This window comes from Gobio gobio (genome assembly GCF_949357685.1).
Source record: "Gobio gobio genome assembly, chromosome: 3".
Lineage (NCBI taxonomy): Eukaryota > Metazoa > Chordata > Actinopteri > Cypriniformes > Gobionidae > Gobio > Gobio gobio.
Window position 1 is genome coordinate 49,050,519 of NC_137099.1, and position 27,056 is coordinate 49,077,574.

The 27,056-nt window shown below is 37.5% G+C and overlaps 1 protein-coding gene across 9 annotated transcripts in view; it reads right to left on the reverse strand.

Moving 5' to 3' along the window:
- Positions 1–14,869: 14,869 nt before the first annotated feature.
- Positions 14,870–27,056, reverse strand: part of atp11a (ATPase phospholipid transporting 11A) — a 79,680-nt gene continuing 67,493 nt past the window's right edge. Inside the window, exons 25-32 of one of the 9 annotated variants that reach the window (XR_013816206.1) lie at positions 26,809–26,944; positions 26,201–26,224; positions 24,161–24,226; positions 23,953–24,056; positions 23,696–23,861; positions 18,945–19,066; positions 18,057–18,222; positions 14,870–17,989 (exon numbers count right to left, since the gene is read on the reverse strand). Coding sequence is in view for 8 of the 9 variants with exons in the window: in XM_079812473.1 (XP_079668599.1) it covers positions 18,788–19,066; positions 23,696–23,861; positions 23,953–24,056; positions 24,161–24,226; positions 26,201–26,224; positions 26,809–26,944 (775 nt within the window). In the remaining variant the exon portion in view is untranslated. Of the gene's footprint in view, positions 17,990–18,056; positions 18,223–18,329; positions 19,067–20,258; positions 20,359–20,616; positions 20,813–23,695; positions 23,862–23,952; positions 24,057–24,160; positions 24,227–26,200; positions 26,225–26,808; positions 26,945–27,056 lie in introns of those variants that run through there. The other 8 variants (XM_079812475.1, XM_079812476.1, XM_079812477.1 and 5 more) reach the window with 8 other exon arrangements.

The window sequence follows — 27,056 nt, forward strand, 5'->3', positions numbered from 1 at the left end:
GGTGGTCCGATGTTGCCAAGACCACCAGGCCAGGTGCGGATTTTACTGAGAGAGCTCGTTCCTGGGGAAAGCAGCACGCGGCGGCACCCTCGCAGGGCAAACATCCCTTCGCCGTCACCTGCTTCTTTGTGCGGCACCAGCTGAGCGTGCAGGATCCACAGCTGCCTCGAACCCAAATCCCCCTCTTGTGTTTGTTTTCCTTCCAAAACGAGTCACCTGTTTTAAGTTGGTCACCTCAGGGCCTGTTTGCAATGGAAACCATTATTTGATCAGAAAACATAAGTAAACATCACTTCTGCTCATCATATTTTAGCTGGTAAAATCAGTCAATACATTTTAATTGTGAAAAAACAGCATATTAAATGAACTAATGCTTTGATAAGAGACAAATAATGACAGTGCTTATGTTTTATCATTGTACATCCCAGCATCTATTTTGCAGATCTGAATTTTATGGTTTTTATGAATTGACATATGTGAAATAAAGGAGGTTTTGTGAGATTCTGTCAGGTTTAGCTCACTTCTAGGTACAAATTTGTCCTCAAAAAATATGGTAAGCAGTCACACACACACACAGGTTTGTTTTGCTAAGTGAGGACATTCCATAAGCGTAATGGTTTTTATACTGTACAAACAGTACATTCTATCCCCTACACTACCCCTAAACCTATCCATTTTTGTTTAGTATGTTTTTAAAGCTATTTTAAATGTTTTTTTTTTTAAATTACTTCGTAATACCTGTTGTAATACCTGTGTCATTATACAAATATGTGTCCTCATAAATCACAAAAACAAACACACACTCTACATGTTGGGTTTCCATGTTTTATGGGGACTCTCCATAGACGTAATGGTTTTTATACTGTACAAACTGTATATTCTATCCCTCAACACTAACACTAACCCTACCCCTAAACCATCACAGAAAACGTTCTGCATTTTTACATTTTCAAAAAAATTCATTCTGTATTATTTATAAGCTTGTTTCCTCATGGGGACCAAAAAAATGCCCCCACAGCGTCAAAATTCACTGGTATTATTAGCTTTATTTGTGGGGACATTTGGGCCCCATAACATAGGGAATACCAGGACCACACACACACCATAGAAATAACAGACATAATGATTTTTATACTGTACAAACTGTATATTCTATCCCCTTACACTAAACATACCCATCACAGAAAACTTTCTGCATTTTTTTTTTTTTTTTTAAACATATACTTACATGTTTATTACTTTTAGCAGTGGTTTATGAAACTCTAAAGGTTTTCCTTTAAAATGACACCAAAATTGTGCATTTAACCCACTGTATGTGGGTATGGGAAGCTTTCAATTTGGGTAGGTCAAATCCAGGTGGACATCCCCAAAAATGGTCCCAAAGCATTAAGGTTAGTACCCCTATACCCACAAGGTCAAAAAAATGTATGGTATTACTATATTTGTGGGGCCATTCGGTCCCCATAGTGTGGGGTTTACCAGGACCACAAACACAAACAAAAGATGTATAGCCTACATCTATGTACAGGCCTAATTGTAACGTAAAAACAAATATATAATTTTTAAGACCCCACCAACCTTTCGTTTTAACTTCGTTTGGGGAGGTTCAAGCTTTAATTAGGGGGTCAGACCCCTCCTTCATCCTGGTTAGGTGCAGCCCACTGAGTAATTAGCAATGCTAGTTGGGGAGGGCTGCGGAAAACAATCGCCCCTGCTGTTTGCTCAAGTTCGAGCCCGTTGAACTGACTTAATTGGCCGTGTAATAATGTCGACCTGAGGAGGGCTTGCGTGAAAGGGCTGTCCCGGTTCCCACAAACCCCGGGGCCAGCGACAATCTAGCCCCTTGCTGAAAGACTGACGGGAAGAAAAGCGACGCCGTACAATGCCTCGCTCCGCTCGCTCGGGCGGGTGAAGGATTTCTCCGTGTAATTAGGCGCGCCCTGTTTCCATAGCCACACACGGCCCAGCAGGCCTGCTGCGCGCGGACCATGCGGAGCTCCATGGGTAGTCAAATCCAGACCGGTCGCTGATTAGGGTATTGTTCCTGTGTTTATCATCAGGGATGTTAATTACTTCGACGGATGATCGTTATTAATGAATTTCAATCGGACGTTGTTTCACTCACATTAGGCTTAAATGCGTAAAGTCGAAGGTGCAACATACCGGAAGCCCTTTAGTTCAGTCAGTAATTAGAGGACAATACTCACAACAAACATATCCAGGATGGTTTATCAAGTTAATTTTGATAAACCATAATGACTCGCTGAATAAAATTACAGGCAGATTATGACGATTTTTGTTGTTGTTGTTGTTTGTATTTATTTACTTTATCAGAAGGAATGTCCTTTATGCAAGAGAAATGTGTGTCCACCACCATCTTCTATCATGGTCATCAATTAAAAAAACACACTATAGTATTCATATGTGATGACTGTTAAATAAAAGATAAAAAACGACTCTAGTTTTAACAACTGTGTGCTTGCATTATAAAAGTGGCAAGCAATATTGTGAGTAATCAGCATTTATTTTCATTGTAAAATAATCATTTTAAAATCACAACAAACAAAGGTTTCACATTTTTCTGTTCTTATCTAACACCACATATCTCTCATACTGGTTGTCAGTAGCAGAGCGTCCTCCACTGGCAATGCTTGAAAAGAAATGTTTTGACTGAAAGAGAAACCGCCTGTTAGTTCAATCATTTGCAAGATCAATAATAGGTAATTATGTGTTATATAATGCACACTGTAGCTCATGTAGTCTCTCACGGGTGCATATAGAGACTGTCAACACAGATTGTTATTGACAAAACCAGCAGCTTTAAATAATACCACCTGTCAAAAATAAATCTATTTTATTAGGTTGAAAAGAATAAAAATTCGATCATAGTTTGAAAATGTCATACAGTGTGTCTGTGCCAATTAAAAGAGCCAGAACAACCTGTTTTAGCACAGAGACCTGTTCTTTTATTCGTAATATCCTCTGCTGGATTTCATTTTCTATATTGGTCTTTAAAAACACTTAAGTGTTTTGGCCCTTTAATATGATCAATATAATAAAGCTCATTCTTTTGATATTCAATCTTCTAAAGTCTGCTTAGGCAAATAGTGGCTTTCAAATCAAGATGGCTTTCTACTTGATTCACCCTTGCTTTTGAAAGTGATGTCTGTAATCCTCTGATATAATTTAGTGCAAAACCTGCATGTGTCTCTTCATCAGAGGAGAACCTCACAGACACTCTTTAGACCAGGGCACTATAGAGGCCAAGACACACCAAATGATGCTGTGTTCAACCTAGACTAAATAAGGTCTTAGATAAAGCACTGTGCATAAATAAATATTGCATATGAATTTTTTATGTCTTTAGATGAACAAGGTGCAGTTCTAACGGCTGCATTCTATGATTGTCTCCAGAATGACATAGGCTGGATTTAATCATGAATGATCAACATAACGTGAAAATTTGTGACATTTTTCCTGTATATCTTTTTTTTATAACGTTTATAAATCACCATGTTTGTAGACTCAAGATTGAGGAAATACAAAAGGGCCATTTTATTGAGCATTAATACAGCACCTAATATATTTGTTTAAAACTCAAAAGCATAAATATTTACATGTATATGAAATTTAGATGTATAGGTCAGCAGCAGAGTTGGGGAAAGTTACTTTTAAAAGTAATGTGTTACAATATTGCGTTACTCCCTAAAAAGTAGGGGAGAGCGGGGAACAACTTAATGCTTTTTGACTGTTGTGTAAATCAACTTGGGGTTCAGAGTATTTATTTTTTTTACTTTCACACGTCTAGTACAATTATGTGGTTTAATACTTTTTTCTTGATTTACCCCGAAAGAATGGAAGTGAAATGTGACAACATGCCCCATAGGTGGGTACATTACTATAACATGACCAAATGACAGCTTAAAATGTTATCTGATATAATAAATAAATCCAAGACAAACTCAAATATTTTGTCAATAAAATACAATTATTAACTTTTTAAAATAAAATAATGGCATTTTTTAATCATAAAAACAGAAATACACATTTTTGAGTTTGACAACAAACACATCGCTAAATACAGATATACAGCATAGTTCAAAACATAATAATAATGAATAATTTCTGAACATTGACTCTCAGTCATTATTCACCCTTTTCTCATGGTTTCTCGAAAGAATTCATAATATAATAGCATGGTTCTATAGGGGTTGGGGCACATTGTAAATGCAGTGCTCAACTAGGATTTAAACCGTGTCTTCTGCTGGTTAGATCAGCATTAAAGAACTTTCTCAACTGTTAAATAACAGATATAAGATTAAAATAATATCAGATTTGTCTCATTTAAAATAAACCCAAAAAACAGAGATGACAAATAAACTTAAGTAAGAAATGTACTTTTGCTATGGCAAAATAAATGTTCAGTAATATCTTCCAAAGATTTTTTAATTTTGGCGCAATTTTTTCTCTAAATAATGCTGATATGGCAACTAGTAAATAGTGTGTGGAAGTAGCATGGAAAGTTTTAAACCATGCGTGTTACAACTAACCCCGCGTTAGGTTGTGCCCCGGTCTCCTAACTAATTGCATTACTTAATTACATTTTATGGAAAGTACTTTAGCGTTGCTTTTTCTCTCCTGGGCTGTTTTTGATTCATCGTTTTTTAATAACAACAACAACAGCAAAAAAAGTTATATTTTTAGCAAATATAAAGACCCTTTCACACCAAGGCACTGTATACACCTTGTATAAAGATGCATTTTAGTCGATTGGATCAAAAGTGGACGACACTAAATACAGGTGTAAACGGGGTCTTCAACGTTTTTGAGCTTGTCCAATTTCAGCCACTTCCGGATTTAGTCAAAAACACATTTGACCTTATTGCTTTCGTAGTGTAAACGTTCATCTTTGTCAGCTTGAGACTTTGGATTAAAGATGAAAAACAAGTACAATGTTCTCTCGTCATTCCTGATTTCTAACACACACTCACAGCGCTCGGCGTGGTCTTGCGAATTGTCAGAGCAGAAACAAAAGCTCCCCTCGAAGAAATCAGGACAGAAGTGGTTGAAAGTGGACAAAAGAGACAGATTAAAACACCAGGTCTAAACGGGAATGTGTCTCCCTCGTCTATACTTGTGATCCAATCAACCAAAACGTATTTTAATACCAGGTGTGAACAGATCTCAATGTGAAATGATGAATAAGCCTCAGGCTGAAGGAATTGCAAATTCGTAGAGGGTGCACCTCAAAGAATAGGAAAAAACAAACATGACGTTTATCTATTCTAAAGTCATTAAAATCATACTTGTATGGTCGAATTGGATCATCCAATGTCATCAGCAAACACAATGGTTAAAGTGAGATTAAATACATAAAGTATATTATTGTTATTTAACATATTTAATTATTGCAGGTTTGTGTAATCTAAGTTTTTGCATGTCATTGTTTTTTTAAATGCATTATTAGGAACACTGAATCTGTTTTTGTGCAAGTGAGATGCGTAAATATTTTAATATTATAAAGTGGAATATTTTATTGTAAAGGTAAAAGTAATGCATTTTTTTTACTAGTTACTTGAAAAAAGATCTGATTACGTAACTTGCGTTACTTTTTAGTTGTCACGCAGTGGATTTGTTTTTTCTCAGTGTGATTTATGTTTTTGGTCCCTCCAAAAAAATATATCAACCAACATCAAATAAACCAAGCATGCAAAATAATAGCAAAGAAAATTTCTAATTGGCTAGATTTTATATTGGCTAAAAACAAATTCTGTGCAATAATAATAATTTTTTTAAAAATCACTTAAAGAACCTTCAATGTTATCAGCCGTTTCTGTAGATTGCAGAGTTGTGGTTCATGCCATGATTTATCTTGTCTGCTTTAAAAGTGAGTTTGTTCAGAATCTCCATCAGCGCCCTTCAAAGAGAAGTCTGAAACACTATCAAATCAAATTTCTGTGCAATTTGTTCATAATAAGAGGTTAAGAGGGGACGGTTTGACGACTCACTTGCCCTTTCTCTTATTTTTTCTCGCTTTCGCTTTGCTCTCTGCTGCATTCATTGCTCAAGGTCAGTGCTGGAGGCAACCGTGAGGTTACGACTGTGACGGCAAGGTCAGAATCTTCACCGTCGTTTGACGTGCGTTCTGCCATGGAGATGTAGAGGTGAAGATGGGGTGAGAGGAATGGGCCTGTATGCATGTAGCCTGACATTTTTTAATAGGTATGAAGAATACTTTCACAGTTCTTGGCTTCCTTTGCATTTAAAGCATTCTCAGTGCGTAAATTATCATGGCCTTGTTCCGTACCATATTTTGCATAAATACAGTATCCATAGGAGGGTGGTTTTGTCCACAGAATGGGGATTGTAAATCAACTGAGAAGGAGGTTTGTTTAAAATCCATCCACCAATAAAATGGATGAAAGTTTGTAAACATGTACCGTAATTCCCTTCCAGAAGCCACAGTAATACCCACAAAAAATCAAACACAAGTGTCTGTCATGGACATAGACATCCAACTCAAATCAAGTAAGAGGTCTTCGGCAGCGCCTCAATGTGTTCTGGGCCATTGAAAGACATTTTAAATCAATAATGAACCAAACCACTGCCAGAGAGAGCGCTAAAAGTTAAATGACTCATAAATAATCTTAGCAAATAACAGCAATTTCAGATCTAATAGAGCGATTTCACAAGTCAGTGAGCATGGCCACACACACACACACATCTAAGAATACATAAACGTACACTCCATTAAACATTTTAAATGAAGACTTAGAGGATTACAACTTCAAGACACCCCCAGCAGTGCATGTGTGCCACAGTCCTTATTTATCCTGATTCATTTGAATTTAATGAAACGGTCAATTATGATATTTGAACACTGACCTGTTGAGTGTGTTGACTGGACACATCAGTACGATATACAACAGTTAACAACAATCGTAATATCATAACCTGGTCTTCAGCAAAGCTTTCCAAAATAATGATATCCCTATGTGGGTCTATATTTAAGCAATATCATGACTTGTCGTAGACACAAGGCTGCAGCTAACCTTTTTATATTTATAAAGTGACTTGCATTTATGACAAAAATTGGCCAGCTCATTTAGACATATGACGCTCAGTGTTAAAACTGGTCTGTAAACACATTGAGTGGAGTTTGTATGTATAGTGTATTTATTGTAGTTAATTATGTCATTCTTTGATCTGTTTTGCTAGGATCAAGCCTTCAGCACTCCTGTTAGAAACTGAAGCCTACGCGCCTTGATCGCCCCCAGGTGGTTGGTCCCAGTATAGCTTATAACCCCTGCCCCTCCGTGTTTTCTAAGTGTAGTATAGCAACTCTCCGTTGGCTTGCGAGCTGGAAAAACCAAACTCTGGTCTGGTCAATCACATCGTGTATAGAGTCGGTGGGCGGGATTAACATAATGACAGCAGAGTTGCTGCGGTTCCGTGTGTGCTACTTGTAAACAAAGAAGCTGGCCAACAGAGGTCTTTCGAATCGGCTTTGGCCGCGACTCTGGAAGACTTGTTAAGCTTTTCTTTGAGAAAAGAACAAAGAACGGCACTGAAGACATTCGTAAGAAAGGAAGATGTGTTCGGAGTTTTGCCAACCGGATACGGCGAAAAGTTTAATCTATCAACTAGCTCCGCTTCACCTTCTTCGTTGCTCTGGTTGGTTGTAGCGCTATCCTATTGCGTGCAGAGGGAATTTGAAAGACAAACGTTTATCCCGCCCCTCGGATTGAGCCCTGCCAGTGGTGTGTTCCCAGATCCAACATCTCGAAGTGGGTCTTGGCTTGTCAGGCTAAAGTTGTCACTGAGGCACCAACTGACTTTTTTCAGGATTTTCGGGAGGAGATTGGAGCTTTAGCTTTAATTTCTATATTTCCATAACTATTTATATCACACCGACATAATGTTTGCATGCCGTTGTTCTGCCTCTGTGAGAGTGTGGGCAGGCTTTTAATATCGCGGCTCTACTTCCTGCTCTCTACTGCGCAGACTCGGTAGAGCCCTGCACGGGCCTCAAAACTAGGCCCTAGCCCGGCCTTGGCCCGAGACGCTGAGGCCCTAGCCTGGCCCCTGTCCGACAGCTCATCAAAATTATCAGCCCGAGTCCGACTGGAGCCCGCGTTTTTTTTTTATCCTCCCTATTACACATTAGTTGCAGCCATTAAAATAGTTCAGTTTTGTTTTTAATGTCAAAGTAGTTATATTTAGTTTCGTTTCTTTGTTAAGTTAATTTAGACAAATGTTTGAAGCATTTTGTTGCTTGTTAAATTAAAGTTTTTGTTATTTAAAGTGATGACCAAGCGGCCAGCGGCCGACAGTGAGTTAACCCAACGCTTTAGCCTCTCAAATCAACACTTGACCTGTCTTGCTTATAAAATCCATATAAAACACTTAAAGCATTGTTTAAATGTTTAGCCTACTATCACCACCATCACAGTAAAAAGGCATTTTTGACAAGATGAGGCAGGCAGATCGCAACGACGCGTGCAAACGAAACGGGCTACACAATCTAAACAAATAAAACAAATAAAAAAAAACATGCTGGTTGTCTTACCTACCTCTCCGCGAAATTAGTATAAATCCGATCTTCAATTCCCGTGCTATATGCACATTTAACGGAGTTCATGTCAACGAAAGCAACCGATATGAGCATTTTATTCATCAGCTCATTTCAACATCAAAGACCGCATTATGAGAACGAGCGACCTAAACACTGGTAAGAGCCTTTAGTCGCATTAGTTTTAATGAAGATTGTTGTGTTTTTGAGCATCTAAGACTTAGCTTATTTTCAGTTTCACTTGCGGCAGTTTGCGTGTTGGCTTGCTTTACCGATTTGCGGCGATGCGAGTTGCACAGCGCAGTCCTCTAAACACTGTGCGAGCCGGTCTTGACAGTTGCGGACTCGTGATATCATGGTCTTATGTTTTTTCCACCAGCGCAGCATATCTCGTTTCTTTTAATTATTGAATGTCTAAAATAAAAAATGAAGGAGAAGCCTAAAGAGGCCCGAAGCCCGGCCCGCGTTTGAGGTATGACAGGAAAATTGGCCCGAAGCCCGGCCCTAGGGGCGTAAAAAAGTCGGGGCCCGTCGGGCTTGGGCAGAAATGCAGGGCTTTAAGACTCAGTCCCAAATCTGCGCAAGTCTCCGGAGGCTTCACTTTTTTTCGGCGGAAGCGAATGAAGTCGCATCGTCCATGTTTATTTACGGTCAATGGCTAGGATCTATGCTCAAAAGATCTTCACTCCTTGTACACTTGTGTGAATGTGACAATAAAATAAATTAAAGCTTGTAATGAAGCATAAAAACGAGACCTTCCCTGACGTCCTAGGTTCTCTATGAAAGACTTATTTTTATGTGAAGGACTCTGGACGTTTTTGCTGGGAAAATCAAAAGGATGTGACGTTTATGCATGCTCCCGAGAACCTCTTTCTTTCTATAACACTTGAAACGAATGTAATGTTCAACATAATGCCGAAAGAGCTATTCTGTACTGTAATGTCGATGTGGCATGTAAAGAAAAGGGATTCATTCAAAGCACGGTGTACTGTGTAATAACAGTGTAATTTTAATTAGCTTACCTCATCTGTTGAGAACTTGAGAGATGATGTCGATGAATTGCAGAGCTTGTGCAAACATATCCACATCGCTATGATCAGATGCTTTCTGAACTGCTGCTTTCTCACTATTTTTGTTGTTTATTTTTTTATTGAGAGGAAATTGCGCAGCACATTACATATTAATCTAAGCGTTGCTTCTAAGCACAGAACAAAAAATATCTTGGTGCCTTGAATCACGGTCATTCAGGCTCTTATAGGCTACGTGTGCAGTGCACGAGTGCGAGCACAATAAGTTGCTGGCTGCAGTTTACTTAAAGGGTTAGTTCACCCAAAAATGAAATTTCTTCCATTAATGACTCACCCCAATGTTGTTCCACACCCATAAGACCTCCGTTCATCCTCGGAACACAGTTTAAGATATTTTAGATTTAGTCCGAGGGCTTTCAGTCCTTTGAATGTAAGTGTATGCACACTTTGCTGTCCACGTCCAGAAAGGTAATGAAAACATCATCGAAGTAGTCCATATGTGACATCATTTGGTTAGTTAGACTCTTTTGAAGGGTCAACAATACATTTTGGTCCAAAAATAACAAAAACTAAGACTTTATTAAGCATTGTCTTCTCTTCCGGCTTTGTTTGAATCCGCGTTCACGACGCCACAGTGACGCTGCTGACGTAAGACGCTGTGACGTGTTATCTGGTGCGACAGAGCTTTGTTTGTAGTCTGAGGGAGACGCACGCTGTAAACAAGCTGTTCTACATTGTTTGTATTGCTATATTTTTTTTTAAATGGTGCGTAAGTGTGCATGTCCCGGATGCCCTAATCGCCAAAGATAACCAGATAACACGTCACAGCGTCTTACGTCAGCAGCGTCACTGTGGCGTCGTGAACGCGGATTCAAACAAAGCCGGAAGAGAAGACAATGCTTAATAAAGTCTTAGTTTTTGTTATTTTTGGACCAAAATGTATTGTCGACGCTTCAAAAAGTCTAACTAACCAAATGATGTCACATATGGACTACTTTGATGATGTTTTCATTACCTTTCTGGACGTGGACAGCAAAGTGTGCATACACTTACATTCAAAGGACTGAAAGCCCTCGGACTAAATCTAAAATATCTTAAACTGTGTTCCGAGGATGAACGGAGGTCTTACGGGTGTGGAGTCATTAATGGAAGAAATGTCATTTTTGGGTGAACTAACCCTTTAACCAGTGTCGCTAAGAATTTACTAAGAATCCTTTTTACTAAGAAAAGTGCCCCTATTATTCCCTTTCATACAGTGTGTGATATAGCTGTTTGTGATTTTAAAGGTTCTGCAAAGTTGTAAAGTGCACAACAAATAAAGTTATTGTCCCCCAAAAGAAAGAATCAACTCTGAACCGCCTATACGAGTCATTTGTATTTCAAATCCCACTGCGTTATGGTTCTACATCACTAGAGGCAAACCGAATTTGAAGCGCATAAATGCATTTACACAGGAATTAAAATCGCGGGAAACAATTCTTTGAACATTACTATTTTAAAACTACAGTTTTAACAAAGTGTTATAAATAAATGTAAAAATAATGAAATGATAAACACTGAAATAAAATAAAAATATGGAATTTTAAATTAATTTCCTCTGCATGCTATATATATATATATATATATATATATATATATATATATATATATATATATATATATATATATATATATATATATATATATATATATATATATATATATATATATATATATATATATATAGGCACTTTGATTGTCATAATTCTGTACTGATAGGCTATTGTAGGCTACGGTAAAGTTATTTTATATTTCTTAATAAAATTGTGACCGATGGAACAAATAAAGAAATTATGAATTATTACACCGGGTAAGGTTAGATCACTGCAGGATTAAAAGTGGTTGAAAGTTTTTTTCAAAGAGCCAGAAAGTCCCTTTGGAGCAGTCACAACAAATGAACAATGATAGCGTTTTGGGTAGGACAGCATATCAGCAAATATCGTTTTCAAAGAGATTATTTTTGGAATGTAATACAATGCACAATCACAGTGACGGCGACTGGGTTAAGCATTTACCGTATCTGAGAAAATGTTGCAGCGCCAGTCTCTTCAAAGGAAGATTACAAACTGCGAACGCCAATTGATTACAGACGACGACTCTGTTATTTTGGTGGGTTGCTGGACTATGTGAGTACAGGACTCTTTTACTTCAATGATAGACATTTTTTAAATTCGTCTAAAACATATGGAGCTATTCCTAGATGTTTTGATTCTCGCGCCGCCTGAGCTGACACTGGCAGGCGGTTATCATGACAATAACGTAAAGGCCTGTACACACCGGGAAGAATATCGCACGCGCTTAGGTTCGCGGCACAAGTTCGCGTTTATTTACACTGAATCAAAGCCGTTTCAGCATCGCCTTTGATACGGGCTGAGGTGGGTCAGACCCGGCATCCTTTCATGCATGGTGTCCACATTTGGGGACAGTTCATTTAACTCCATTTAGGTTCATTTGTCATGGTAATTTTCTCCAAATCACTTGAGGGCAGTGTCAGTAGATTGACAGCAATATTTTAACAATGTCTACTGTCTTGTATTCCAAATATTCATTGCTTGATGACCTCATTAATCCAAGATGGCTGACAGCGATAGCCATGTGCCAAATGCCCCAGTTATATCTGTGAAAAACTTTTATACAAGAGCTCATAAAAAAAAATATTAGTATGTACAGTAAAGTATGAAGAATATGTTAGTATTTTATAAAATAAAATTTAGAGTAAAATGTAGTTTTTATACACCAAAAACGAACTGTCCACGAATGTAGACGTCATGCCACACTGGAGTCAGATTGCATAAAGTCTGATTTCTGTAACCTGCTAGTATATCTGTTCTATCTTTGCAAATATGTTTTGAATTGTCTTATATTGTAATAAAACTGACATTTAACAAATATATCAACATAAATAACCATTCAAAATTACATATTACGGCATTAAATGGCAACAATGGCACACATACCGAGACAGATTAGCATTTTGTCTTCCAAACAAGGACAGCACAGGTCAAGCACTCAGTACAGAATAATATAGACTATCCCAGAGGACAGAGGAAGTGACAGTGGCAGTAGTGAGGAGTATGTGCCAGCAAAGCCCAGTCCATATTGCTACTAGGTTTACGCATATATGTAACTATCGTTATAGTTCCTACAATATGTGTTTTATCGTTGTTATGTTGTAATATTAATGTTTTTAATAACTGAGCATATATATATATATATATATATATATATATATATATATATATATATATATATATATATATATATATATATATATATATATATATATTAAAAGAATCTTTAAAAAAATCTAGATAATGTTTTCAATAATTCATGCATGAAAGGGTTAAGTCTGCTTTTAAGTCTGCGGCATTGCGTCTTTACACAGAATTTTGAGCAGACACAGAGCTGCTTTAGAGCCGCCTTAACTCGGCTGTGTAAAGATGCCTTTGCTTACTGCTCCTCAGAATCACAACCTGTAAGTATGATTAATTATTGATGTACATATTTTCTACCAGGTGTTCAAAATACGTAGAATTGTGTTTTATATTGTGTAAGTTTCCGGTCTTAACTGATATACTACTGCAAATCAGCTGTGGCCCACCATGTCTATTAATGCAGAACATCTGTCGTTCTTACTACTTTGAGTAAAGATAAAGGATGGAGCAAGGTTTGTTTTGTTACATCAGTCATTCATTTTGACCTTTTAATGCGCGTAAACCTGTTGTAGGAGTCCTCCTAAACTAATTAGGAGGCTTTAAAATAGCATAATAGGGGCTCTTTAAATTCTACGTTTTGAATTCTATAGCTTCTTTTTTATTATTATTATTATTATTATTATTATATTGGGGAAATAGAGCTTTCTGCTCTGCTTCCACTCTTCACCACAGGCAAAATAAACAAAAAGTGATGATACAAAATGTCCTGTTTTACTCCCATCAGTCAACATCATTATGACTTCAAGGAGGTATACCGTCTGAAATTATTTATCAACCAGTTAAGGACTATACATTCTAATATCACCAAGATTAACGCTTGATCGTTATGGCCTCATTTAGACGTTACGTTTTAATATCATTATGAATTCTGACACGACAGAAGGCCAATATCTTACAAAGCTCATAGTAAAATGTGCTTAATGCAAAATCTCTAGCTATCTTCACAGGCAAGGTTACAAACCTTGTCACAAATCGCGTGAAGATAGATATTTATCCATGTCTAATAAATTTGTCTTGGATTAAATCTTACAAATTAAATGATCTTTTTTTAATGTAAAAGATTAAATGTTTGGAGGTGGAAGCTGACATCACCTAAATAAATTTGCTTTGTAAAAAAAAAAATTATTTTATTTTTGCACTCTTATATTTAACAATGATCAGTATAGGTACTGATTGTATTTAGAGTAGTAGAGGGGAATTGTTGAAGCAGCCTCAATATGTTACAATTTGCTGCCATCTTGGGGTCACAATATATAACAGCAACTGTTGTGCCATGGGGTTTTTTAAACAATCCCTTCTGTCTCCAGGAAAGATAAAAGGCACAAGTCATTCAAACATTTAAATCTCTTTCTTTATTACAAGCAAATGTACATTTTCTTGCTGTTAATAGCTACAGAAAAAAACTGGCAAAAATCCACATATCTACAGATATCAATCTTTTAAAAACTTTATACAAAATGAGCCCAAACTGTACATGAATATTACTGCATATATGCTTTAAAGTGTACAGTAGTATACATATATATATATATCATAAATTTATGAGCAACATCACGCTTTGTGCAGATAAAACAAACAAAAAAAGCAATAGATATTTAGTTAATCCGAATAGGCTGGCACAGATTAAGCCCCACTACAGGCAATAAAGCCTTCAGTTATAGTAGTAGACATCTAATCAAATATTTGGTCACACCTGCTTTAAAAACAGTGAGTGTATTTCATCTTCCTACAGTCAGTGTGAGCAATGACCATGCACATCATCTTAAAAACTACCTCAAACATATTTAAAATCATCTAGAAAAAAACAACAGACTGTTAAAGCTATTTTTTTTTTCAAACGTTCATCTTTACTGAAGTTGATTTCTCCCATGACCTTACATTTGGTTGTTTTTTGTTTGTTTTTATCAACAGTAACATTCTAAGGAGTTCTCTTCATCCTCTAGATACAAAAGTAGCAAAAAGATATTTTTTCACAAGATATACAAAATACCTATTTCATATAGCCTTTTTTAGACAGACAGACAGACAGACAGACAGAATACAGTGTTCGCCAGTGCCTGAACGCACCCCTGAGGCAGACAGCGTTCAGTGATCAAATTACTCTTATATTACAAGAAATAGCTCTGATTCAAAACAAAAGTTTGTCAGAAACAAGAAGAAAACACATTTGTGAAGGGACATTTGTTCTGGAACCACCTACTTTTAGCTGTGGTAGTTTGTAGTTGTCATTCGCGGCTATCCGATTAACGCTATGCGATTTTTGTTTAGTGCACAACAGTGGCTTTTTTCTTTTTTGTTACATTCAGGAAGCCAGAGATAGTGTAACAGTGAACACAATATGAAATATAGTGAAATGCAAAACAAGAAATGAAAACGACAGTAAAAAAAACATGAAATGAATTTACTCCTATTATATTAGGCTAGTCTTGGCTACTTAAAATCATAACTTGAGAATCTGTGAATAAGCACATTCTTGTTTTGTTCCAGCATCGATTAGCACGATGTGCATCACTTGGACTGGAAGTTTGAACAGAAGTTATAAAAGTGGTTTATATAAATAAGAATATGAATGCTTGATAAAGCTCAGTGGTTGGTCCATCACTACGGCATCACTGCATGCAAAGTTCAGACTTCGATAATCAATCAAATAGACAGTGTTTGACTTTAGACAGCTTTTACATTCATACAAATGAAATAATACACTTTTGGACCAGTTATTCAGTTGACATGTTAGATCATTGTTATTCATTCATTCATCCACTCAGCCTTTGTAAACCTTGACATCAATATACTCATCAATATATAGTCTATATTTAGATATAATGTGTGCATGAAAAAGGACATTCTATTGTTACAATTCTGTAACTTTCCATCAACATTAACCCAAAGATATTGTTCAAAAATGACCCTTACACCCTTTAACAAACTAGCTATACCCATAATGCAATTCTTTAATCTGACATTCTCTGTTGCAGGCCAACCGACGGGCAATGAAAACACATGTATGTGCACGCTGGGGTTTCCCAGAATTCAACGCTTCGCTGAATTGAACGCATGAACATACATTGAGGTTAAAAAGCACCAGAAGGCACCTACTGACAAGAAGCTTGGACTAACCATCAAAACATTGATCCTGATGGTCTTTGACATCACCTACTTTCTCTCTCTTTAATGGATGATGGTTAAAATGGTGAAATGGGCGACTGGCCTCATCATGAGAACCGAATGACAGGGCGAGAGAAGGAAACTCGTGCCAGGAAAGAAGTCGAGATGAAGGGATGATGCTCCACCAAAGCAAAACTACATTCAAGAATCAATGTAAGGAAGAAAAAAACAAAACAAGAAAAACAAGCATGGAATGTGAAGGACAGCAGGGAAAGAGGCTTGCAGACAAACGTCTGTGGTTTTGATGATCAAATACGCTGATTTTTAGTTCGGTTCAGTTCCATATCCCTTCCATTTGTGTTATAATGTAACAGGGATTTAATCTGAGGCCCCTTTACACTGGTGCGTTTTCGTTTTAAAACAGCGTTCCTCGTGTACACTGGCGTTTCAGAAACAATCTCGGTCTACCCTGCACGACCGGAGGCGCATGTCACATGACCGTTTATGCACACTAGGCATGTGCGAACAAGTGTAAACAGTTGCCTCTTGCACATGTAGACAGCTGCAGTATTATAAAATACAGCGTTTAACTGCACGGTTGTGAGGCTGGTATGTTACAGAGCCGTTGAGGGAGACGGCTCTGGGCTGCGTTTTCACGAAAGCATTGTAATTCAACAGCCACCAATGGTCTCTACGATCAACTTAGGCATACAATGCTTTTAGGAAACGCTTCCCTGGTCTTTTATTGTCGTGTTCCGGAAGCACAATGTGGGCAGCCACGCCATCGTTTTTAAAAGTCTTCGTTTTGGTCTGTTTACACGGAAACACAACCCCAAAGAGTTTTCAAACGAAAACTGGGTCTGCAGTGCTTCCCGAGGTTCAAAAACGCAGGAGTAGTGTAGACGACAGACTTAACCAAAAGTTATGCGTTTTGAAACGAAAACACACTTGTGTAAACGGGGCCTGAATTGCATTCACACTGGATTCCAATTCAAATTCAATGTGAATCTGAATTCACCGACTCGACTGAGATGGAACTGAACTCACCTCACAATATTTTTATGAGAATGTTATTTTAAATCTAATATATTAAATGTGTGAGGCACATTTCCTGGGATTCATTCCCGCTCATCTTCAGTGTCCTGCACACTAAGGAGCCATTTCTCTTAATGTAGTGCCCAAGATAGGCCATCTGTCACGCTGACCTTGATTGGGCTGTTAGTTTAATGAGTTGTTTGTGAACAGCAGCACATGCTAAATACATCTGACTTAATTATATCAGAGAATCAGAAATCAGAAATGATAGCAACCCAGCACAAGGCTCCAACACTTCCATTAATACAGACAAAAGGCTTTGGGAACAGTCAAAATGGATGTTACAATCATAAAAATACACTGACAAAAAAAATGTACTTTTTGTGAATGCACAAAGATGTCTGTTACATTTCATTCGTTTTTTTTCCTCGGGAGCCCTGGGCTGTGTTGGTGGCACTGGAAGATGTCGAATACTACTTTTATTGTTCTCCATCCTCAGCTGGTACAATGTCAACTTAAGGCAGTGTGGTGGGATTCTTGGGAATGCCATCAAACACCTTCCCTCCTTTTCTCTTTAAGCATAAGGCAACTAACACACATTTATATACTCCGTATTTCACTTGGTTTACAAGCTTTGGTTCCAAACTGCGGTGTAAAAGATGGGAAACATTAGCATTAAGGCAGAACAGTTAAGCTAAGATGGCTAGCGTAGCCTTTAGCATCCTGCATCTGGTTCTACTCTAAAGAAAACTTAAGGATTGATAATAGGGTGCTAAAGAAGTTTAAAGCAAATCGTCAAGCAGCTAGGACAGAGTAACTGGCTGTCATGATGACACAACGTCAATGGTTTTAAAAACTTTGGAACCGTAGAATGCGAGTGGATTTCCACCTTTTTGAAAGTTAAAGGGTGAAACATAATGACAGTCCAGTTACAATTTGTCTTCTCATAGTTCTTCTAACAAAGGCCTACACACACTCTCTCTCACACACTCTCTCTCACACACACACACACACACACACACACACACACACACACACACACACACACACACACACACACACACACACACACACACACACACACACACACACACCTAGTTCACTCTAGTACAGAGCAGCAACAGAAATGGCCAAATTTAGCCACTTACAATGCAATCGGACAAAGACAATCGCAGCCTATGGAGTGTTCCTCGATAACAGGTTTGCACAAAAGCAACACCAGTTTGTTCTATAAAAAAAGTAGGACAAGAAAAGAGAAGGAGCACAGGAGAAAAACAGGAAGGGGAGACGACAGAGAACAAAGAAAAGAAGCAGAAAAAACAGGACAGTCAGTTTAAAGAGCATCCGAGGCCATTTTAACTGTCATCCACAATAATATTCAGTGGTAGAGGTTGTGTTTGAGATGGAAAGATTTGTGCTACTACTGCCCAGTGTTTTTTTTTCAAGTAATTTTTCACATGAAGGATCACAAGGGTAGGTGAGCGAACACGTAAACCCACAGTGTAAAGGGAACACGCTCTCACGTACACGCACACACACAAAACAAGGTAAATAGGTCCCAAGGCCACTTAGCGCAGTACGCAACACTTGCAGATGGTGCAACCAATTCTGTTTGGCCTTCCTCCAGCTCCGAAATTAACACACAGCATCACTACCGCCCATAAGAACGAATTTCAGTGCTTTTGTTTCGGATAAAGGCTGACAAGTCAAGATTGGTGTCCCAATCTTGACCCAGGGATAATCAAGGCCGGATTCGATTCGAAAACTAGACTATTTATTTTTTAGAGAGACTATCATACAGACGTCTCGGGACCCGGTGTGCTGTAGGCGTAAGCAGCCCCAGAGAATCTTGGGTTGTCTCCTATTCGGAGAAAGGAGCTGAAGGTACAGTAGTCAGGCCTGCCGCCCCAGTAGGTGCACATCAGTTTTTTGTGAGGGGAGGAGTCAGACCTGCGGTGGGTGTGGTTCTGGCTTTCGTTGCCACGTCTGTCATGTTTCCGCGCAGGTGGGGCATGGAGGGAGGACAGGGGGGTGAACTCGGAGAGGTGGCCCTTATACAACTTATCAGCATTCTGGAGAAAAGAATGAGAGAAAGAGAGTGAATTAGCGGACTGTATCATAAACAGGCTTGTAAATGCCGGCATTGGTCACATCACAAGCTGAAACACAAATCCAAAGCCCCAGCAAGAAGCAGTGCAAAAAAAGAACAAAATATTTCACTTCACAAAATCACATATCGGATGTTTACCACATGCACAAGCCCAGTCCCAGAAGATGCAAACTGATCGATTGACGGGATGTTAGAAGATAAACTGCTGGGGGGGGTTACTGCTTTAAATGGAGGGTGAAAGGTTACAATTCACCCCAAAATTGTTTTTGAAAGAACTTTTGCTCACCATGGCATTTATTCTATCAAAAAATACTGTAAAAGCACTAATATTGTGAAATATTATTACTATTTTAATATATTTTAACATACAATTCATTCCTGTGACTGTAAAGCTGAATTTTGCATTATTTTCCTAATGAAAAGCTTATTCCACCCACAAAATTATTAATTGTCATAATGCATCATAACAATTTCCTTTTGAATTTTTACCAAGGTGATTCGTTAAAATGTTCTTAAACGGGAAAATGTACTGTCAAAATTACTGTAACAGTTTTTTACTTACAAACTTTTGCATTACAGTATTTATTTATTTATGATTGAAAACGGTCCTAAAACAGGCTTCATGTTCTTTAAGTAAAATATTTATAGTTTGTGGTTCTGCCAAATTTTTTTAAAAAGTTGAAATTTACCCAGTAAATGAAATGATCATAAGCATGTTCTAGGAATGGACATTTAATAATATTTTCACTGATGACAGAAAGAGTCAAGACAAGTAAAAATACTCATGCATGCCAGAGTGTTAGATGTTAAACTGTCAAGTCTGCTGTGTGTATTTGTGTACGTGTCCCCATGTCCTGTTAGCGGCATATACAGTACTGCGCACCCAAACCACAACCCAGTACCTTCATTCTGAAGCTTTAAAACCAAACCAAACCAGTCTGTAAGTTTCACACCAAACAACAGTCCCACACAGGTGCAGCAAAGTCGTTTTTAATCCAGCGTGCTTTCACTGGAGGGAGCCAATCAGCAGGATTCTAGAGTTCTCAGATTGATCCTAGGACGGCACACTTCATCTGAGAACTCTAGAGCTCCACTTGAGTTGAGTGTGGATTAGTTCTTTCTGGCTTTAGTCTTCAACTTCACATTCTCTTTACCATAGAGTTGCTAGGCCTCAGTGGTGCTCTGAACCCCATCTAGCAGTGAATCATGAATGTTTGTCTCAACCCTTTCAAAGATCCTGTCAGCCCTCATTCTCTGTGAAACATCACACACACACAAACAGACTCAAATGTGGCATAACAGACCCAATGTGCAGAATATTTTCTACAATATGTTTTGACACTGAAGTATCTTGCTGGAACTGAAAGTACAGCAGCGAAAAAATGCATTTCCTTTAGATCTGCAACATAAAATACACATATACAAACATACACATGCACGTCTCATGCATGCAAACATGTAGAGTGACGGAATATAAGGCTTAGAACATAAACAGAGACACCACAGGGTACTGCAACGGATGCTATTGGCATGCTGGGTAGCTTGTGATCCTCATGATGACCCTGTTGTGTCTTCACTGATACACACACGCACATGCAGAGAGAGTGTGTAGGTTCACCTCCGCCTCAGTTCAGAAACTGACACTGCTGGAGGTCTGGGAGAGCATAAAGATGGTGGACTGCTCAGCAGTGAGACACTGCCGCTTTGTCTGCCATTACCACAGGTCACAGGCCAAGGGTTAAACACACAGGGGAGGGGGAAGGTCAAGCATCAGAGAGAAAAAGAGAGATGGAAGAGGGAAAAAAGAAAGAGTTTAGAGATCCTAAATCCTCAGAGAATAATAAAGGAACTTCAGCAACATCTCATGGATTTTTCTTGCAAATTGAAAAAGGTTCAAATTATTAACCAGCTTTGTTATTAACTAAAACTATTAAAAAAACATTTTTGTTAATTGAAATGAAGCTGAAATTAAAATATAAATATTAGATGAAAAACTGAAAAAGTACTGAAATTATTCAAACTCAAACTCAAAAATAAAGTTAAATACAAAAATAATAAAAATGGCAAATGCACAAAACTAAATTACTAAAACTTGAACTAAAATTAAAATATATAAAAGCTCATTCAAAATATTTTAATAATATCTAAATAATACTAAAATAACACTGTCTGTCAATAGCATTCATTAATTTTTTTACAGCTTTTATTTATCTAAAATGTATTATTTATTCATGTGCATTCAAAATACACTAATTTTTATTGTATCATTTATAAAATGTAAAAGAATATAATTAAAACAACATATTTACATTAACAAAGATTGATAAATGTGTTTATTGTTAGTCCATGATAATGACATAATGCATTAAAGTGATAATTTCACCCAAAAATGAAAATGGTTTCATCATTTACTCTCCCTCAAGGTGTTCCAAACCTGTATGAGTTTCTTTCTTCTGCTGAACACAAAAGAAGATATTTTGAAGAATGATGTTAACCAGACAGTTGACGAGCCCCATTAACTTCCATAGTTTTTTTTACCATATGGAAGTCAATGGGGCTCGTCAACTGTTTGATTACCGACATTCTTCAAAATAGCTTCTTTTGTGTTCAGCAGAAGAAAGAAACTCATACAGGTTTGGAACACCTCGAGGGAGAGTAAATGATGAAACCATTTACATTTTTGGGTGAACTATCCCTTTAACTAACGTAAACAAATTGAACCTTATGTAAAGTATTCCTGAAGTATCATATTGTACAGTTAGATCCTAAGGTCAACATGAAATCCAAACGGACTCTATTTACTTTCTTAATACACATTCTAATCAGTGCTTGTTTTCAGCTCTCCATCCAACTGCCTCCATCCTGGTTTGTAACACATACCTCTCCTGATCATTTCCCGAAGGATAAATCTTAATAAAATTTTTTGGTTGAATATCCTGTTGAACTAAGAAATGTGACGTTTCATGTTGACGTTAATGTGGCAGTAACATTAGCGCACTGGAAAATTCTAGAGTTGAATAGGGGAAGGTGAGTAGGAGGAAAAACATCACATGGGTTAAACCAGTGGTAAGGCAGTTTATCACACACACACACACACACAAATTAAATTTCCTTCTGAAATTTCTCAACATAGTATGGTGACATACTATGTGTGCCAACAAAGTAAAATACACATTGTCAGATAGTTTCACAAAAAGTCGACAGATCCAATAACACCATTGAATGGCTCGAAGAGTCATCCAACGTAAAGAAGCATGTACAGCTGAAGAGAATCATGAACTGCATCCAGAATTCACTTACATCAAGCACACTGGGAACCAGTCCGACGCAAGTGTAAATCTGAAGACCAGTTAGTAGCCATTATCACAAACTATAGCACTATTGAACTGGTTCAGATCAACAATTATGGCCCTGTTTACACCTGGTATTAAGATGCGTTTTGGTCGATCGGCTCACAAGTATATACAAGTATACAAGTATAAACGGGGTCTAAAATGCTTTGAGCTTGTCCACTTTCGATCACTTCCAGGTAGTCGAAAACACTTTCGAGCAGATTGCTTTCATAGTGTAGATGCTCATGTGGTTGAATGTGTTCGAACAGCCACAAAAGTCTGCCTACTGACCTAGTGCGTAAGCATTATGGGAAGCGCGCCAGCCAGACGGGATTTAAACTTTGTCGGCTGAAGACCCATGTTTGGTTTGAAGGCGAAAAACGTACCAAAGTACAATGTTCTCTCGTCATTCCTGATTTCTAACATGCACTCACAGCGTTCGCCGTGGTCTTGCGGCTGTTAGAGCAGAAACAAAAACTGCTGCTATCTGTATGTTTTCTCCGGTCATGTTTATGTTTAAATTGCGTGAGCTTATTTTATCCATTAGAGCGAAAGATCAGAAAAAAGCCAAACATTTACCTAGACCCTCCCCTCGAAGAAATCAGGACAGAAGTGGTTGAAAGTGGACAAAAGAGACAGATTAAAACACCAGGTTTAAACGGGAATGTGTCTCCCTCGTCTATACTTGTGATCCGATTGACCAAAACGCATTTTAATACCAGGTGTGAACGGCCTATTTGGATATTGCAGAAGAAATGGGTTTTAGTTGGAGTAGACACTATTTTTGGTAGATTTTGAAGTTGATGTGAATTAAAACAAAGGTATGAACAGTGCAATTAGTTCAATACACTTCATCTTAAAAAAATAAATAATTCAGCAACAAACTACAAAATTTGATAATTGATGATCTTTACAATGGAAATTAACTCTGTTTGCATTATTGAATAATTTTCCGGTTATCACTGTAAAGCTGCTTTGAAACAATCTGTATTGTAGCACTATATAAATAAAAGTGACTTGACAAGGCTTTAAACAATAATAAAAAATGTATTTCCATCCTTCACACCTTTGTTTTCATTTGCAATCAAATGAAACATGGCATCTACCCAAACTAATAATCATGGTATATAACATTATGTGTTTTTTTAAACAGCTGTGTATTACTGCAAGGAAATATAGATACATTTATATACATTTGACATTTGGTGAACTAACTGTCTCCTTGCATCTCTACACACATGTAGATACTGGTGTCGTACCTGTATTCTCTCTGTGGTGGTGGGCCATAGAGCTCTACACAGCACTTTCTTCACCACATCGGGCAGCAAACAGACTATAATCAGCAGAATTATACTGAGCCATGCCGGACCGCTGGACAACATCTGCATGAACACATAGTACATCCTCTGATAGTTCAGGAAAGGCCTATACAGAACAGAAGGACAGCAGATGAATCACATTACATAATGTATTTGATTTTGTGATATTAAGTGCAGTGTATTATGTCAGGCCATACCAAATGATGCCTCCCCACAGGAGGGAGAAGATGACATAGAAAAGCAGTGACCCCCATATGACAAAGTGGTTGATCCACGTCCAGTAATGTGTGTCCAGGGCAAGCTAAAGTATGCAGACACAGTGAGAAGATTGAAATGGGAAGATTTAGATGGTTAAGTTGACGCCAATTATAGCCAAGATCATAACACATGTGTCAGACGTATTACCTTTAGCGTGACCGTGAACACCAGGATAGTGAATACAAGTGTCCCAAAGGTCCAATTTCCAAACATCTGGAACAGAGAAATATTGAAAAAGGCAAAAAGAGATTGACACCGATGTATAAACAGCCACTTGAATGGGTGTTAATACAGCTCACCCTCTCATCGTCAAACAAACAGGATACATTGCACGTTAAAAGCTTTATATAATTATATTTTAATGGCGCTGTAAATGAAAGCATTTCAGTGTCATCCAGTATTGTTTTACAGAGATTATTAATGATGTCTGGAGCTCGATGATGTCAAATGAATTTTATATTTTATCTATAAAAGCATCATAAATAAATAGTGAGCTTAGATATTCCCTTAAAACATTATAATGGATTCAGCATTGGCGCTTAGGCTCAATAAACCTCTGCTCGGGGTGCGGTAAGCCTCATTGTTTACAGTCTTGGCAAATGGTTGAATTTAGACACAATGGATATCTCTTCTAGAACCTTCCCCTGTTTGCGAACCGGCCACGCTGTTGATGACACTATGCAAAACAACATGGACACTATAATGAGAGCGCTTTATAAAATCACTCGATGTTTACCTTTTAAAAATAACCAATCACAATCAAAGTCAACAAGCCATAGCAAAACACGAGCAGGTCAAAGGCACCAAATGGTTTTAGTGAACAATACAATGTTGATGATAACCAGTAAAAAAAAAAAAAAAGTACAAGGACACACAAAAGATGTCAACAAGTGTGAAGAAAATGAATTAACTTACCTTGATGAGCAATCAAAATGAAATTTAGTGTTAAAAACTTGTCAAGGGCAAATGATATTTAAGGATGTTGTGAGGTTTTTCAAAATGATTAATTTGATATTTCAGTTTTCGGTTTAATCTGATAATAATCTAATACTGTTAAGAGTGTCTGCCACTTTCCACGAATAGGGTAAAGACCTTTTTCAACATCAGGTGGTCGAACTAAATGCTACATGATTTTATTTTCTGTTCATTTTATACAAGGTTCGCAATTTTTTAGAACCCTGTAACTAAAATATGAGACACTTTTTAATTAAGTGACATTTAAAACCACGATTGGTGCAATTTTCTAGCAATATTAAAACTATATAGATTATAATAACCTATATTAAATATAAAAACATTGGTTAATCCATTAACTAGTATTAACTAACAAGCAAAACACGTCAGAATTGATTCATCTCTGTTAACATTTTGTAATAAAAATATAACTTCAGTGTTAGTTTATGTTTGCTCAGGTCAATTAAATAATATTAACAGATACAACTTTTGATTAAAAAAAAATGCCTTAGTAAATGTTGAAATTAACAGTTTTTTATCATTAGTTTGTTGATTAATATAGTTATGTAATATTAACATTTGTAACCTTGTGAAGTATTAAAAACATTCTTACAATGAAGACATTATTAAATGTTAAATGCTTTAAATCTAATAAGAAAATATCTTTAAATATATTTGAACCTCCAATGGTTTAAAAAAAAGCTAATGAGACACCGAAGTGTGCCCTATTTGTGGAAAAAGTCTTCTTAAAAATGTAAAGTTTCTGAATAGCTTCTCTTCCATTCAACATGTACCAAATGAAGCGAAATCCACTTTTCCTCTAGTTCACTCATTTGCCCTTGCAGTGAGGCATGAGAGGATGGACGTGTATCCTACGGGCCGATGAAGATGAGGATGATAACACCCCACCAACCCGGGTGTTTGCAAAAAAACACAGTCGCGACGTGACACACGGGACGGACACAAACTCCTACTCGATCACAAGATGATAGACAGAGGAAGATGGACAGGGGTGGGGGGCTCGCTACTCTATATCTACAGTGGCTGGTCCTCGGTACAGGGGACACTGGGATGCCGTACGGTACTGTTTGAAAGCTACGATGGCAGTGAACGGTTAGTGTTAGTAGACACTATGTGAATGGGGGTGGCTTTAGGATGAGGGGAGGGGCTGAGGAGGGAAACAGTAAAACTAAAACTAAAAATAGGATGAGAAACAGATAGGGACAGGCTTACCATCTGTGTGTTGGTGGCCATTAGCTGAGGAAAGGAAGAGAAGCAGAAAAGAAAAGAAAGGCAAAAAGGGGGTAGGTAAAAGGAGGAAAGAGAGAGGGAGATATATAGAAAGAGAGATAAAGAAGAAAATGAAAGAAAAGTAGGAGAGGGAGGGGACAGGGAGCAAGAAAGTAAAGAAAAAATTAGGATGTTATAACTTAAAGTAAATCAAACAGGTAAAAAAAGCAATCCAAAAAGGTTACTATGATTTAACTTAATGGCACAGAAAAAGATGTCTGATCTGACTGATTAACCAGCATGCTTTGTGTCGCATAAATGAATGGAGAAGCACCTGTAATGACTTCAAACATACGCCAAGGAGGACAGACAAAAGTCTGCGAGCTGGATCAAGACGTCAGTTAAACCACAAATAAGTACATTACAAGTCCACTTTAACCACAAAATAACTCACTCAACAAGCATCGGCCACCCATTCAATCTGTATGCTGCGTTTATTTGACTGAGAAAAAAACGAACTAAAGGAAAAAACAGCTGGTTAAGTCGATTAAACAAAACACAAACAGAAAAATGTTGAAACGAAATTATGGTTTAGACGGTGACTGCATTACCTGTCCGTTGCTGGTGAAGGTTGTGTTGTCGAAAAGGAAGAAAGCACCAAAGAAGAAGACCACGGCATCAAAAACCCCTAGAAATGTCCAGTAGATGAAGGTGGACCATCTCAGGAGGGAGTTCTTGGCAATATCTCTGGAAAAAGAAATACATTCAAATATATTATATATATATATATATATATATATATATATATATATATATATATATATATATATATATATATATATATATATATATATATATA